Source organism: Liolophura sinensis, chromosome 6 (assembly GCF_032854445.1).
Source record: "Liolophura sinensis isolate JHLJ2023 chromosome 6, CUHK_Ljap_v2, whole genome shotgun sequence".
In the NCBI taxonomy this organism is placed as follows: domain Eukaryota; kingdom Metazoa; phylum Mollusca; class Polyplacophora; order Chitonida; family Chitonidae; genus Liolophura; species Liolophura sinensis.
In genome coordinates this window covers 32307843-32323196 of record NC_088300.1, presented here as the reverse complement: position 1 = coordinate 32323196, position 15354 = coordinate 32307843, and the positions used below count along the sequence as shown (strand labels likewise).

The 15354-nt window shown below is 37.5% G+C and overlaps 1 protein-coding gene across 1 annotated transcript; it reads right to left on the bottom strand.

Annotated features, from left to right (window-relative positions):
- Positions 1–1337: 1337 nt before the first annotated feature.
- On the bottom strand, positions 1338–15343 carry LOC135467623 (putative transcription factor p65 homolog). Its single transcript, XM_064745401.1, has 12 exons — positions 15204–15343; positions 13822–13920; positions 12019–12389; positions 10863–11011; positions 9889–9980; positions 9412–9543; positions 8186–8284; positions 7689–7783; positions 6044–6182; positions 5500–5574; positions 4395–4460; positions 1338–4012 (listed from the first exon to the last, which is right to left on the bottom strand). The coding sequence occupies exons 1-12, from the start codon at positions 15217–15219 to the stop codon at positions 3369–3371; spliced, it is 1977 nt and encodes a 658-aa protein (XP_064601471.1). The 5' UTR covers positions 15220–15343; the 3' UTR covers positions 1338–3368.
- Between the last annotated feature and the right edge of the window lie 11 nt (positions 15344–15354).

Sequence of the window (15354 nt, the reverse complement as noted above, 5' to 3'; positions counted from 1 at the left end):
ACGTGGTTACAAAAAAAAAAAACACACCATAACTGTACCTTGTAATAAAATGATGAAAGGAAATGGAACATGTCAATGAATAAAGCACACAAAAAAAAAAAAAAAAGAAAGAAAGAAAGATTAATGTTCTTATGTACAACTAGCTTGCCCATTTTATAATAATTAACATGAATTTGATGATGTTCATCATGTGATGTATGACAGAAACAGAAGATAGCTGCGCAAGTTATTCACTTCAGAACACAAGATTTACTGAGTTTGGTAAACAAAAATATGTTAAAAGAATGATAGGATAATGTTACATATACATGTATATTATAAATGCTTTCAGCAGATGCAGAACTGACACATTATGGGAATGTACACGTGTAAACTAAGGTGATGCACCGATAGGGACATTAGGTCTATAGTATCGTACTTTCACTACACAGGATAAGAATATCAAAAGTAGCTAAAATATCTGGCGAATGTTAATCTAGTAAGAGGTAAGCCTTGGGGAAAATTAATTCACAAAGGTTGGGAAAGTAATGACTTTGTAGATGAAATGGACTAACGTCCCAATTACACATGGTAACAATAAGTATGAGATGTGTGATTAAAAAAAACTTACATGCAATAATGAACAAAAATATAAAAAGTGAAGATATATACAGTATAAAAAAACACTGCAGCAAATGTTTGGTGTAATATTAGTTATGGACCAATGAAATGGTGAGAGATACCATGATCACATTCACTTTTATAATTACAGCAGACCAGTGATTTGTCACAAGAATGGTAGAAGCCCGACAAAAAGTACCCAATGCAATAAGGAGGCCAGTGACAGAGCACGGTAATGTCAATCCGCGTCGAATAAATGCAACCACAAGAACAGTATATCAATATTTGTACACTAAATTTGAGAATATCACAACCTACCAACTACGAAAGTGATGTTGATCCTCGATTCAAATTATTCGTTTTTATTTTGTTTTTCATTTTAGAATTTACAGCATGACCCAAGCAGCAAAAAAATTTTTGACCCAAAATTGTGTACATGCCCAAGTTTCCAACAATGATTATGTTAAAATTAAACCATTTTATCACTAGAAATTTTTTCCCATCTACACAATTTAAAACTCTTTACATGTTAAAAAGTAAATTTATTTCACATGTTTCAAGATGCTGACACCATTATTCAATGTAAAAGAAAAAAAAAGTGAGTCATTTTTGTTGTATGTGGATTCAGTAATGTCTTTCTGCTGACCTTTTTATTCTGTCACATTCAATCGACAGGCCCCGAGATCACGATGCGATCTGTGACAAGTAAGTAAAACTCAATTAAAACATTAAAAACTCTTATTTCAGAGTCAAAATATACCTTGATGCAAAATATGGGTAGGTTAATGGACAAAAAATTTCAGCTGAAATAAAGGAAAGGAACATAAGAAACAGAATAATTAAAATTTTGACTTGAAGTCCAAGACTGCTTTGTGATCCAGGGATACCTTTTACTTGCTAAAGGCAAAAAAAGCTTAACCGTATTGTATCTGGTGAGGAGGTGAGCATTTGTGAACAAAGGAAGTCCCTGAAAGAATGATGTGTTATTTGAGCTTTCATTACACAGTGAGACAGGTGACCAGTAAATTAATGTCAATTAAGGTTAAAACATTTTTGACAAATCACATGATACAGTATTAAAAACTGTTTTTACCTTTGGGGACAAAAGAACTCAAATTTGAAAAACTTCCTTATGGTGATGTCACAGAAAGATTGACCATTTGTGACCAATGTGTGGAGCATCCAGATGACCTATTTGCAACAACACTGATTATGATAGGTTAATCTTGTGTTCCTGATATGACAGTTCCGGAAAGGTCTTTTATATGCTTGCTGAACAGATAGTAATCTGCATATTGAAGGATTGAATGTGATTGTTTTTTTTTTTTTTTTTACACCATATGGAAGCATGCATGATGTACATACCTGTGTATAATACAAACACACTGTGCATGTATAACCTAAAAAAAACAAACAACTGTTTAATGCCACTAACAGAGTTATTAACCAAAACAAACTAGTTTGCTAGTTTCAACATATATGCTGTAAAGAATGCCACAAAGGTTTTTTTCTCTAGTGGCAAAATTAGTTGAACCACCACCAAGTTCATGCACCAGTACACCATTGCAAAACACACATTAAGAAAATCTGGTATTTAATTGTTTTTTTTTCTTTCACTTTTTGTCAATTTTTTTGATTTATGTCCCAGTAAGACACTAATAAGGCTTAACTATTAAGTCGTTTGTAAGTATCGTTCGCACATTTACACTGTAAACTTTTTTCCCACGATAACTCACAGTTTAAAATCTGTGCACTTAAATGACAAAGCCCACAAGCTTTGAAGCTCAGAAGCAAAAACCAAATTATGAACAAGTTAGAATATACGTATATAAGTACAGTCAGATATATTTCTATTTTTACATACCTTATCTAATCATAACCATAACAGCTTAGTAGCACTTTCTGCATTTCAATACAAATGCAACATCAATAGAAACCTGGATCGGGTCATACCAAAAACTTTAAAAAATGGTACTTGTTGCTGCCTCGCTTGACGCTCAGCACTGGGAGGTTAGAACAAGGAAACAGGACTAGCGGTGGCACGTAATCGCCTGCTACAAGAAAGCAGCATATGTACATATGCCTGACTCCTCTTCGCCATATGACTGAAAATTATAAAACTGACAGTATAATGTTAACATCTAAGCATACATAAGCAAAATCAAAAACACTGTCGGTAAGAAATTACATTGGTGATTGACAGTCTTACATGATTGCATAAAATTTCTAAGTATCAAAACACAATACCTGGTACATGTGGTCCTGGAATCACGTTTCATGATCTTTTCTATTGTAGACAAATGGCACAGCAGAAAAGCTTTCCAAGGAAACATATGTCCAATTTAAAATTCCAAGATCACTAACATATTCAACAATTCAATCCCATAACAGTTTACTGATGCACATTTATGAACCAGTATTTGGCCTAATGCAGTTTAAGTTGAAAGTTCTCTGCAAAGGCAGATAACATTTACATCGTCAAAACTGACAACTGGCTGCAGGGCAAGATTTGTATTTTGTGCGGAACTCTTTAAAAATCTATCCAGTCAAATAAAAATGACTTCTCTATGATCTGTAATGGTACAGAGATCCAAACGGCCTCTACTAACACCAGAGCTTCATCTCGCCAACTCTGTACCTATAAAACAACAACAACATCGGGACTTCTCCACCAGCAGAATGTGATTAATTGACCAGATCCGAGATTTCACACGGCGGGCAGTGAGCAGCTGACCATGAAAAATACCTTAGTTTAGCTTAACAGTTGTTCACTTGAGGTCACTGAGGGCTCTATGCACTTCCTCACACTGACGCTGAGTTTCAAGGTCGTTCTCCATGGTGTCGGAGGACACGCTGACCATGGCTGCCACACCGGGGTCATAGTCTGTTGTTAGCAGATCGCTTGACAGACCAAAGGAAGCCATTTCCGTTGACTCCCCCTCGGCCAAGTTGGCTGGGTTGTCACGGAGATACTCCTGAAGGACAGAGAGGTCAAATGAGCTGGTGGGAACGGCAAAGTTAATGTCTGTTATGATGGGGTTAGAGGTGGTGTAGTTGGGGTACATGAACTCATTGTTCATTTTGTTGGGGTCTTGACCCTCAGGAATTGAGGACATGTGAAGGTCAGGTACAACCGGCAGTTGGGCTGCCTGGACACCACTTGACTGCTGGAACAGGTTGCCCATGGTGATGTTCCCCAAGTTGGAACTAGTTGCGCTTACATGCTGAGGGTTGACTTGTACAGTGGCCGCGCTGGTGGTAGCCCCACTGGTGAAGTTCATGGTAGAGACAGTGCTCATGGCCGGGACCCCACCCATGTACGCACCATGGGGAGGGCCGACAGCACAGGTCTGATTCTGTGACTGACCCTCAATGTTACCAATGTTATAGAGAGGAAGAGCTGGATCAGCCTCTGTCAAAGAAAAATCAGAAAAACATAAAAACCTCCATGCTATTTTGTGTTAGACAAAAGTACACATGTACCAGAATCTAAAACCATATGAAACCATAAAATACCAACATTAGCCAAGAAATGTCCTAGTAAATAGAACAGGTCTTCAAATTATAAACTCTGACACATTTGGAACTAACTTTGTTTGAAATGTTGGGCACAAATTTAGACGTATGGAATTAAAGAAGTTAAAGGTATTTTATTTTCCATAACCATATCAGCAGATTTGTGTAATGAACACACAAAAAGATGTAATACTAGCAATGCTACAAATCATTGAACATGCGATGTTCTTTGTGCGAACAGGTTATACAATTTCAGAAATTCAATATTCATCACTTACGTTCTTGTTTAATCTTTCTTGAAGCCTTAGCCTTGATTCGTTCCTTCACTGTGGCATTTCTTCCAGCTGCATAAAATATTCAAAATCCTTTATTGAAATTATGATAACATGAAATGTTACATAATGAAAGGGAACGTCCAGTCGGAATTCCACCATGACATTCAATAATTTACTGTTAAACAACCGAATTCACAGGTGAAACTTCTTGTAATTAAATCAACATTTCGAAATTATTTTCAATATACATGTACACCACATGCACGTCAATCTTGTCTTAAAAGGAATAGGCTAAGTATAGAAGGTACAAAATAAATGCCAAGCCAATGTTCTGTGATTGCTATATATACTTCAGGGTCAAAATGTTACAGTCACATGCGTAAAAATTAAATTGATTGATTGATTGATTGCTGTTAACACGATTTTACGCTTACGATGGAGGTCAGTTTAATGGATGGAGTGCCCAGATAAAACCACCAACATTTGGGAAGTTACTGATAAACTATCCCAGACTTGACATATTGTATGTATGTATGCTCAGGTTTTCACATCTTACTAAAAATATATGATGATCAGATGTCATTCATGGTGTTTGTAAATACTGTGTCTTCTTGTGGCAAGGCCAGTCCATGATCTATCACGCCTAAGACACCAGACTTAACTCCCTACCCAGTCACAATATACTGACATCAGGTCAAGCAGACTTGTTTCTTTGCTGTAACCTCTTAGTGCTGAGCGCGAAGTGACCTGACCCAGGTTTGATCTCCGGTCTCCCAACTTTAAAGCTGACTGTGAATTACTGATATGCACATTATACTGGTGGAGGATAAGTGGTGTTCAATGAAGGTTATGACAACTTTAACAGTCACACATCTATCATCAACTGATTCTTTGTCACCACTGCCCCACAACCAGTGACAGCAGGAAATTTCAACTGTGTGGAGGCCAGGTTTGATCTGACGTTTAAGCTTTACTTTTCAGGCAGGGTGTCTTTCATTTGGCACACAACTTTGTGAATAAGAATGTTTTGGGATGGCAAAGCTTGATTTTTTCCACAAAGAAAACACATGGTCAATGTTTTATTCTCTATATTTAAACATTAACCTACCTGGTGACTCATCCTGGATGAAAGAGTTAAACTTCTGGAATTTCCGCTTTCGTTTCTCCTCAATGTGGTGTGGGTCTGAAAAGAGAAAGATTAAACATGTGTATAGGTTAATAATTCTTTCAAACCTCTGTTCATACCAGACAAACTTCCAAGGATATACAAAGGAGCGTATATAAAAAAAAAAACAACAAAAAAAAGCAAACACACACACACACAAAAACATGCACACAAAAATCGTACAGTAGCTCTAAGCTGAATTACATGTACATTGTCCAATAAGATGTCATATATTAGTGAGGAATAACTAAAGCCCTTTGGTACTGAGCTGTTTATTTATTATTTAACTGGAAACTAGTAAAATCCCTTCCACCAGTCACAAATCAGTCCAAAGCTGTGAACACTTCTGTTCTTTCCTTTAGTATATGTGTGCTCATGACGCACATAAATGAAGTGATTACCATTTAGACCTGTGTAGCTCGTCTTCGTGTCTTCTATTAATTTCCCCATTAATTTCTGTATCTGTATAAAGCTGCAGACAACGTACCTGGATCCTCTGGCATGTAGGTGAAGGGGATACTGTCACTGACCTCCTGGTCTGAAGGGCGCCTCAGTTGTAGGAACACGTGCACAGGAGTGCTGATGTTTGTCTCCCTGTAGGCAGGTGTTCTGAATACAATGGCCAGCTACAAAAGTCAACATCAGATAGATCTGTTTAACAGCATCAATATGAACACCCAAGGGCCTGCTGTTCAAAAGTGTATTAAAAGTTAAACTAGGCTTAAATTTTAATACCAGTCTTTGCCTTTCATAAAACAAATGCGATTTTAGACCAAGCTTAAGTTAACAGCAGGCTTAACGGCAGATATGCTTTTCAACATCTCAGCCCTACAGTCAGGACACTTATTTTGAATCTGTTTAATTTTTTGCAGTTCTGAACATATGTGCTGTTGAGTAACATCTTTTCATTTATACTGTAACCCTGCACTTAAATGCCCATGTCTTTCAAAAAATAACCCACTGTCACCATCAAAGAAAACCTCCCAAACTGAAATCTCATACATAGTTTTTATCTGCAAGATAGAATTCTCAGATCAGAAAGTCATCAAGCCACTTTATTATACTGGTAATTGGTTTGTTCATCATATTTAAGTAAGTCCATTTATACCAATACATGTGGATTGTTTGACAACTGGGTATATCTAAACGACGGAAAAATTTCCTCACTTGATATGCATGAAATTTACAATGTCATAGATTTACAGTATTTATACATCTGATTACTGTTTAATGCCATACAAAGGAATTTTACACTTAAATTAAGTTTTATGGCTAGAGGAAACTGGATTTGGGTGTTATAATATTCCATCTATGTAGCTGGAGCTATGATTTTATAGATGACTTTCATTGCGGACGTGTACAAATAGGAGAGCCAGAAGAGACTATGAAATTCTTTTGTTAGAGATCCAACATGGCTGTGGGTACCAGTCATCCACAGCACAGCCTTTTGGGTTCATTTCATCAGATTCAATATATATATATACATATATATATATATATATATATATATATATATATATATATATACAATCCTACCCAGACCTACCAGAGCTGGATTGAACTTAATACACATACATGTAGGCTTCACTGACTGCTGGAATTCATCTACCAGTTTACCTGATACATGTATATGATGTTCAAGTGACATGTACCAGTTGTTCAAGTGACATGTACCAGTTGTTCAAGTGACGTGTGCTGGGTGTTCAAATGATGCATAGCATGTCTTTCAGTGATGTGTCCTGGGTGTTGAGGTCACGGATACTGGGTATTCACAGTATTCCGTCTGAAAACTAGGCGTATCATTCAGTAGGATTTAAAATCAGATCTCTCTGCTCAAATTTTCTCTCTCCCATCATCTGGGCTATTGGTAAGTTCTCTCTCGCTACTGTTTGTACCAGCACCAGAAAGCTGCCCCCATTACACCTCTCCCTTTCTCAAGACACTCTCTTTCAAGACACAGAATCAGAGGAATCTGTGTCTGTCACAGCACGAGTGCAACAGATATATGTGACAAAAAATGATCTTGGATGGGTAAACCAGCTTGAACACCCAAACCTTAGACAGTGATTGTCACTTACAAACCTGCTGTAAAAAGGCCTTCGTAGACACAATGCTGTGGGCCATTGACTTACCTGTCTATGAACATCTCCTTGCCCAAAGTCTGCATAGTCTTCCCATGTCGATGTACCATCTTCACCAAGTTCATAGAAACGTACACCAATGTCATCTGGAGGAGAGGTAAAACAGCACAACATAACAAAATAATGTTACAAACTGATTATTAGCAAGACTATCCCAAAATAGCTTAGTTATTATTAAATACAAAATACCAAAAAAAGCAAAAAAAAACATTACTTCTACAATTTACAAAACATCACATTACTTGTATTTTAATTGACTTTGAGCAAAAAGGCATATACAAAACATCACATTACATGTATTTTTATTGACTTTGAGCAAAAAAGGCATTTACAAAACATCACATTACTTTCACTGGCTAACCAACAAGTTTTTACAGAAAACATCACATTAACTTTATTGACTTCAAAGCATTATAGCATTATAATCATACCATGACATTACCGTCACTGACTTTGAGTATTATAGCATTAACAAACAAACACACTACCTTTGTTGACTTTTTCACAGAGCAGAAAGACTTCATCTCCTCCCCTGGCTCTGCCTGAGGTGTGGTCTATGCGACAAATCACCAACTCATTGTGTGCCTCTGAAAACATATGAAGGATACATGATAAGGCATTACAAAATGAACAGTTTGGTTTTAAGGATAACAAAAAAAGATATGCTGAAAAAATGAGAAAAATTTTCATTTTTGAGGCACATTTTACAACTCTTTTAATTTTATACATATGTTCCATCAGTGGAAGGGAATATTTGGAAAAGATGTTGTTGACAAACATTCTGCGAACACAAGGCCAGCTTAGCGCCCAATTCAGGCTCGCTCACCAACAAAGTTGTTTTTGACACCTATCACTGTGGATATCAACACAGCAGACTACTTAATTTCTGGACAGACCACTGGGGCCATAGGAAAAGGCATTCTTAGGCTCCATAAAGAAAGTTAAGAATCTTTTTGTACATTTATAGCTGATTTATACCCCATTTTAAGAAGTAAACAGCAAGCGTTTCATGTATCCTTTCATGCTAAACTTGTAAAACCTTTGTTATAATACAACAACTATTTAGTTTACAATGCTTCTTCATGATAATACATGGTACATAAAACCTAAACAATGTCTTTTTTGGGAACTAAATCAGCAGAACTATAATGCAAAGTCAAATAAGTGGGTTTCTAACATAATTTTACTGAAGTGAGATTTTACAGCCTGCTTCCACAATTCTTTCATAGCGTTACATGCTCTTGACCTTGAAAAAAAAAACAGACTTAAAGGGTTACAGAATTAACACCGAGTGGATGACAGTGGAGGCAGGGTTTTCTGAGTTAAGTCAAGCTTTGGTCACGCTTTAATTAATAAATCTGCCATACCTAAAATTCAGCTTAGGCTAGGCATGGCCTGGACTTGCCAATCTCTCACACCAGCCAATCAGAACTGACCAGACATAGCCTGGACTTGCCAATCTCTCATGCCAGCCAATCAGAAATGACAAGACATAGCCTGGACTTGCCAATCTCTCACATCAGCTAATCAGAATTGACAAGACTTAGCCTGGACTTGCCAATCTCTTATGCCAGTCAATCAGAGGCGGTCCTGTATACCTTTAATGACAAATCAGCCAAACTGACTTGTCCAAGGGAGGTAACCCATTGATGAGTTTAAAATCCAAAATATGTGAATGAATGGTGATAATTAATTAGTAGAGAAATAAACCTACTCTTGTCCAGAATAGCATTGGAACAAACAGGCTGAACAATTCTTGTAAACTTTCCATCTTTTCCAGGAAGGAAAACTTGGAAGCAAAGACGCACGATATTCAGGTCTATGTCCTTTGGATTGTCGAACCCAGCTGAAAACAAATGCATCAGAGTGTAAAGCAAGCAGTACTATAAGTCTCAATATTTCATGTACTATGGAAAGACATATAAAATATGTATGAAACCTTTCTAGCCACTGAGAGTATGTGCTTAATGAAGATAAGTTCATGTGGAATCTAAATGTACAGACCAAAATAATCTTTATTCCAGGCATTCAAATCTTTCATCCAGGCTGACTGACACAAGAATTCATAATTACACTACTTACCTTCTAAACCTGTTACAGTTAAGTCTGATGGAACTGCTTTGAATCAGAGAAATATTTTGTTATACTTTATATGATGTAGAACATCAACACAATCACTTTTTTGTCTTACTTTGAAAAGGGTCTACATTGATTTCCTTTCTGGTTCGAATGTGATCTTCTACATCCTTCTTTTTGGCACACTGAATACCAAGGTGAGGGAACCTGTGCGAAGAAACATACCGCATTGTGAAATGTCTCTCACTGTAATTCTTCAACCTTTTCGCATGATTGCAAGGTGTTTATTCAAGCATAATCTGAAGGCATTATTCTGTGTAGATTGATAAAATTATCCTTTTTTGTGTAGCTCTGAAACTAACCAATCCACCCAATCTAGTTCTATCTAAAAAATGAAACTATAAATGTGCAACAATTGCACTGAATGTTGCTCTTTCACATGCGAAAAGATTGAGGAATTTCCAACTGGGTAATTAAGGCAAAACTACATTCAGCATGTACATGTATGTACAAGTATGTATGCACAGCTGGGGTTTTACATGGTGCTTAACTGAAAATAAAGCAATACAGTGTAATATAATGTGCAGGTTTTCCAGAGACGGCAACAAAATGACTTCTATTGGGAAGATGACCTTGTCACTAACTAACTAACGAATTCTGTCATATTGAATAATAGACCGAGAATTAGCTCTATCACCCTGTAAAGAAACGACGTCATTTTGCACTCGGAGTGCACTCTGTTGTCATTTGGAACGAACGAATGAAACCAAAGTTTAACTTTGTCAAACTGTACAATTTGTTCTTTCCAGAGGCCCTCTTATAACAATACATGAACAAGTACAAACTGTATATACAATTCCATTTTTTAAACCATGAAAACAGCCAATAATACATCACTACATATATAAGATGACATCTAAAATAGACATGTTTTAATTTACTGGTTGAAATATTTTTTTTTAATAATTTTTAAAATAATGTGATTTAAAAACTTTGGCTTTGTACTAATTAGCAAGTTATTATGCAAATTAACTGTACTCTACATCTGGGATGATTTATAGTGGATGTGTGAAATGTGATCCTACTTACTTGATGACAGATGCGTCCCTCACACGTACGGTGCACACCCCTTTGGTACAGTCCTTCCCCACCAAGGCATGGGGATGAGGTCGAGGCTTAGGCAAGTCTTTCGTGACACATGACACCACAACAACAGCTGCCCCAGTATGGTTGTGGATCTACAAACAAATAAATATATCATGAAGAAATTTTAAAATTCACGTCTTCATTTCACCGATAATCAGGCCAGTTCATCTCATGAATAAGAAACACATTGGAGGTTATTTCTGGAGTAGGGTCATACCCTAACTGGACATTTACAACTTTCTCACTTCATACTTGTAAGAGCATATGGGTGTACCGTCACATAAAATTTAACTTTTATTTGCCATACTCAAGAATTTTTCACCTGATATGATGGCAGACAGTTTCATGTGCAGAATAAACCAGAAAGCCTGGAGTAAACCACCATTGTCTGGCAAGTTAATGACAGACTTGCCCACATGTGATAGCTGTGTACAGATATGCATAGCATGTTAGTGGAAGACAAATGGTCTTCACCAAACATTAGACTATGCTAATGGCAACACAGTTGTCAATGACTGCTATCTGCCACCAAAGACTCCACAAGCAGTGAAATCAGGGCCATCTACAAATTCCCTATTTAATTATAAGGCCGACTTTGTTTGTGTATTTAGGGTTTAATATCGCTCTGAAGGCTTTCTTTAAAAATGCAATTCATGCGTCCTAACAACTTAAAGGTAAGTGAATTTATCTTCAGATCATGGCTTGCTGGATATCTAGAGGGTAACATAAAGGTAAAGTACTTATTGTGAGTGTATTCTGACTCAGTATGTGTGACCACATTTGGCTTCTACAATAGCAGCACTACACATACATGTATGTTTAGAAGGAACTAGGCAAAAGGCAAAGCCAGCTACAAGGAGGAGTTTGAAGATTCACACTCATGTTCACAATGAAATTTACGCACCATAACCAACTGATGCTGAAACAAGGGGGTTTGCGTTTCTCTGGTAAGGTTGAATTTAAACAAAACAAAAACACCTGAAAAAATAGTTGATCCAAAAAAAATCTCTCAGAGTGATTCTGAAGCAAGAATTAAAGGCTTCAAAACAGAAAAAAAACTCTAGCCAACTCAACAGAAGACATCAGGCTGAGCACTAACCTTAATGGTAGGATACGTCTTCTTCTCTGGAGTGCTGTTTTCACCTGGGATACTCCCAGCAGATCGACCCTCGCACTCGTACCTGAACCTAAGCCCTTTGGTTCGAGGCTGTTCGATGATCTCAACATACGGGGCAGACTGGTTTTCAGCTTGACTTCCTGTCATCATGCTGGAGTGAGCTCCCCTTGCTGGCCCTTGTTTGGCAGCCCCAGCTCTTTGCCTACTGCTGGTACCTTGGGCAGGTTTGGGTGTTGTGGGTGCTGGTTGAGGGCTGATCTGATAGGTACCTGGTCCTGTACTGGAGGAGGGGGCCACAGACTCTGGGTCAGTCTGAGCTGCCGCTGCTTCCAAGATACGATTCAACTCTGAAGCTAAAATCAGACCAAAGATAATTTAATTTGTTTACTTATTTGATAGGTGTTTTACGTTAAGTTTGTTTAAGTAGTACTGATTGGTTATTGTTACCATACCTAAGAATGCTCCACTTATTCGATGGGGTTCAGTTTTATTGGTGAAGGAAACAAGAGTGCTGGAGGTGAAAAAAAAAAACCTTGGAAAGTTACTGATGGCAGTTCCTGTGTCTCAACACATACAATCTTGCACTTCATATTGATGGAAGACAAGTGGTTTACAGCAAGTGTATTGAAAGTCTGTGCAAACAGCCATGTGCATTATCAACAGAACTGTTCATTGTCACCAAAGTTCCTATGAACAGCCAGAAGGGAACGGATTAGGCACTCAAATGAGGAATGATCTATTCCATTGTCTTTTTAGTGCAGGCCAAATTGTAACATTTGAACAAAAGTGTAGTTCACCACATCTTAGCACTCTAAATAATGTTTGTATATCGATGGAGTTTTCATGAGAAGGGGTGTTACATGAGGATTAGATGATGAATATTGTATTCCTCTATCTTTTCACGTTACACCTGTACAAGTGCTACTAGCAGACAATCATAACTTCAGGTAAAGTCATTTATTTATCTGCCTGACAGATGCTTGGACGCCTGCATATCCTGCACATGGCCTCACTGGTCACTGGACCCAGACTGTCACAGCAAGTCAGCATAAACACTGCTCAATAACAATGTCTGCAATTTTGCATTGTCTGCTAAGTTATCATTATATGTTGGCCCACAATATCTTTCATTTCCAGCTATTTGCAAATTTTTTCACTGACATTTCCTGGGATTAGAATAGACAGGTTTTGCCAAGGCGCAACTAAGCTGTATGATATTTCATTTAACACATTAGAACTCATGGTAAAAAAGAATATTAATTTTACTTCATGTTGAACCTCAATGTCAAGAAATACCTGTCCCTGAAAAAGCCTGAACATTATTATTTTTTTTTTTTTTTTTTTTTTTTGATTGGTGTTTTACGCCGTACTCAAGAATATTTCACTCATACGACGGCGGCCAGCATTATGGTGGGTGGAAACCGGGCAGAGCCCGGGGGAAACCCACGACCATCCGCAGGTTGCTGACAGACCTTCTCACGTACGGCCGGAGAAGAAGCCAGCATGAGCTGGACTTGAACTCGTATCGACCGCATTGGTGAGAGACTCCTGGGTCATTACGCTGCGCTAGCGCTTTAACCGACTGAGCCACGGAGGCCCCTGAACATTATTATAGCTTTTATCTGTTTGTTAAGTGTTTAAACTGACGATCACCTTGATGAAAGCCCAAAGGTGTCAAAATTAGCACGTCTCTATGCCCCAAAAGTGGTTGCCCATGGGCATATGGAATATTTTAATGATTGCCCCAGGCAGATTTAACCATCTGCATATATGTGTACTACTTACATGTGCCAACATCACTGTCAAAGCCACCAAAATTCTGCAGGATTTTCTCCAGCTCTTTGCTGTCGTATTTTGACAGGTCCTCAAGCGGAAGAGCGAAGTCTGTGGAGGAACACACAAATTTCTTCAGCGATCTTCTAACAGAATGAGTTGGGACAAGACATGAGCTTATAGGTAAAGTACATTAAAAGAGACATAAAACATAAAAACGATTCAAGAGAAAATACCTTTTCTAATTCTTTTTTTTTTTTTTTTTCACAGAATTAAATGCAGTCAAACATGTGGATAGTAAAGCAAGATTTATGGACCATAGGGATAACATATACCACTGAAGTCGTACCACATTTTCTACACCTTGATTTTCAGGAATGCAAAAATTCTTTTCATCTTTACTCACATATGTCATGTGTACCTCGATCTGAACAAAAATTCAGTGAATCTGAATTATAATACCTGTAGAAAGGTCAGTGTGAAGTTGTAATAACAATATACATTCACTCAGTAGGTTCCTTCATTCATTTTTATAATTTTCAGTAAATGGCTTGGCAGAAGCTCTCTGATTTTCTCGAACCATGAAACTGAACGTCATCGTCTTGGTAAAAAATTCTCCAATGTTTACCAACAATAAAAAAATAGCGATATTCCAGGTCACTGGGATATGTATGACCTCATTTTACTAATGTGCATGCAAGTTTCAACACCTCTCACCTCATCTGCCTGGATGGTCTAGATTAAGTTGACACCAGTTTGAAGTTTAAACTAGATATACTGACTACATATAAATATGTACATGTTTTATTCCTATTTTCCTAAGACATACAAAAAAAAGACAAAAAAACATCAGCTATAATATTAAACTTGGCGGTCATATTTTCTAATCAACCTGAAATACGCTACAGATTTAAATTTTTCTACCACTCACAGTTTACCTCTGTCTGGTGTAAAGATGTCAGTATGCATTTGGCTGTGTTAACAAAGTGACATAAATACAATATAAGAACTGATGGGCCTCTTAAGTGACATAAAATGACACCGTTTATATTTAAAACCATATATATTCCTAAGCCATATACACTAGTATACATATAAATTCAGATGACACTGTATCCATAGGTGTATTGTCACGTGTATCTACATGTACCTTGATAAAATAGGAATTTCGTTTGTGTAGAGAGATCAAAAAACTTAAACAGTAGCAGACAAAGTGATATTTGAAGCAAAAGCAGATTTCATCAGCAACCACGAGGTGTAGCCGCTACGCAAGGCTGTGCGTACGGCTTCAGCACGACATTATAACAAAATGGACCCGAGACGGAAGTCGACAAGTGAAATGCTCTTCGAGAATTCGAGTCACGTTTTACTCTCGATTTATGGTTTGTTCTCACCTTGACTTGCCGCCATTATTTCTTCGAGTCGCTATCAGACTCCAGCAGCTACTGTTTCACGTGTCTTGGGATTCAACAATTCGTGTTATGGCTGTCACAACAATTGTATCTCTTAGCTCCCATCTACGTCTAGCTCCGATCTAGTGATGTC

Coding starts and splice junctions, on each gene's coding strand:
- LOC135467623 (XM_064745401.1), bottom strand. Junction 5,575..6,043: donor CTACATGCCAGAGGATCCAG/GTACGTTGTCTG, acceptor TTCTCTTTTCAG/ACCCACACCACATTGAGGAG. Junction 4,461..5,499: donor CATCCAGGATGAGTCACCAG/GTAGGTTAATGT, acceptor TATTTTATGCAG/CTGGAAGAAATGCCACAGTG.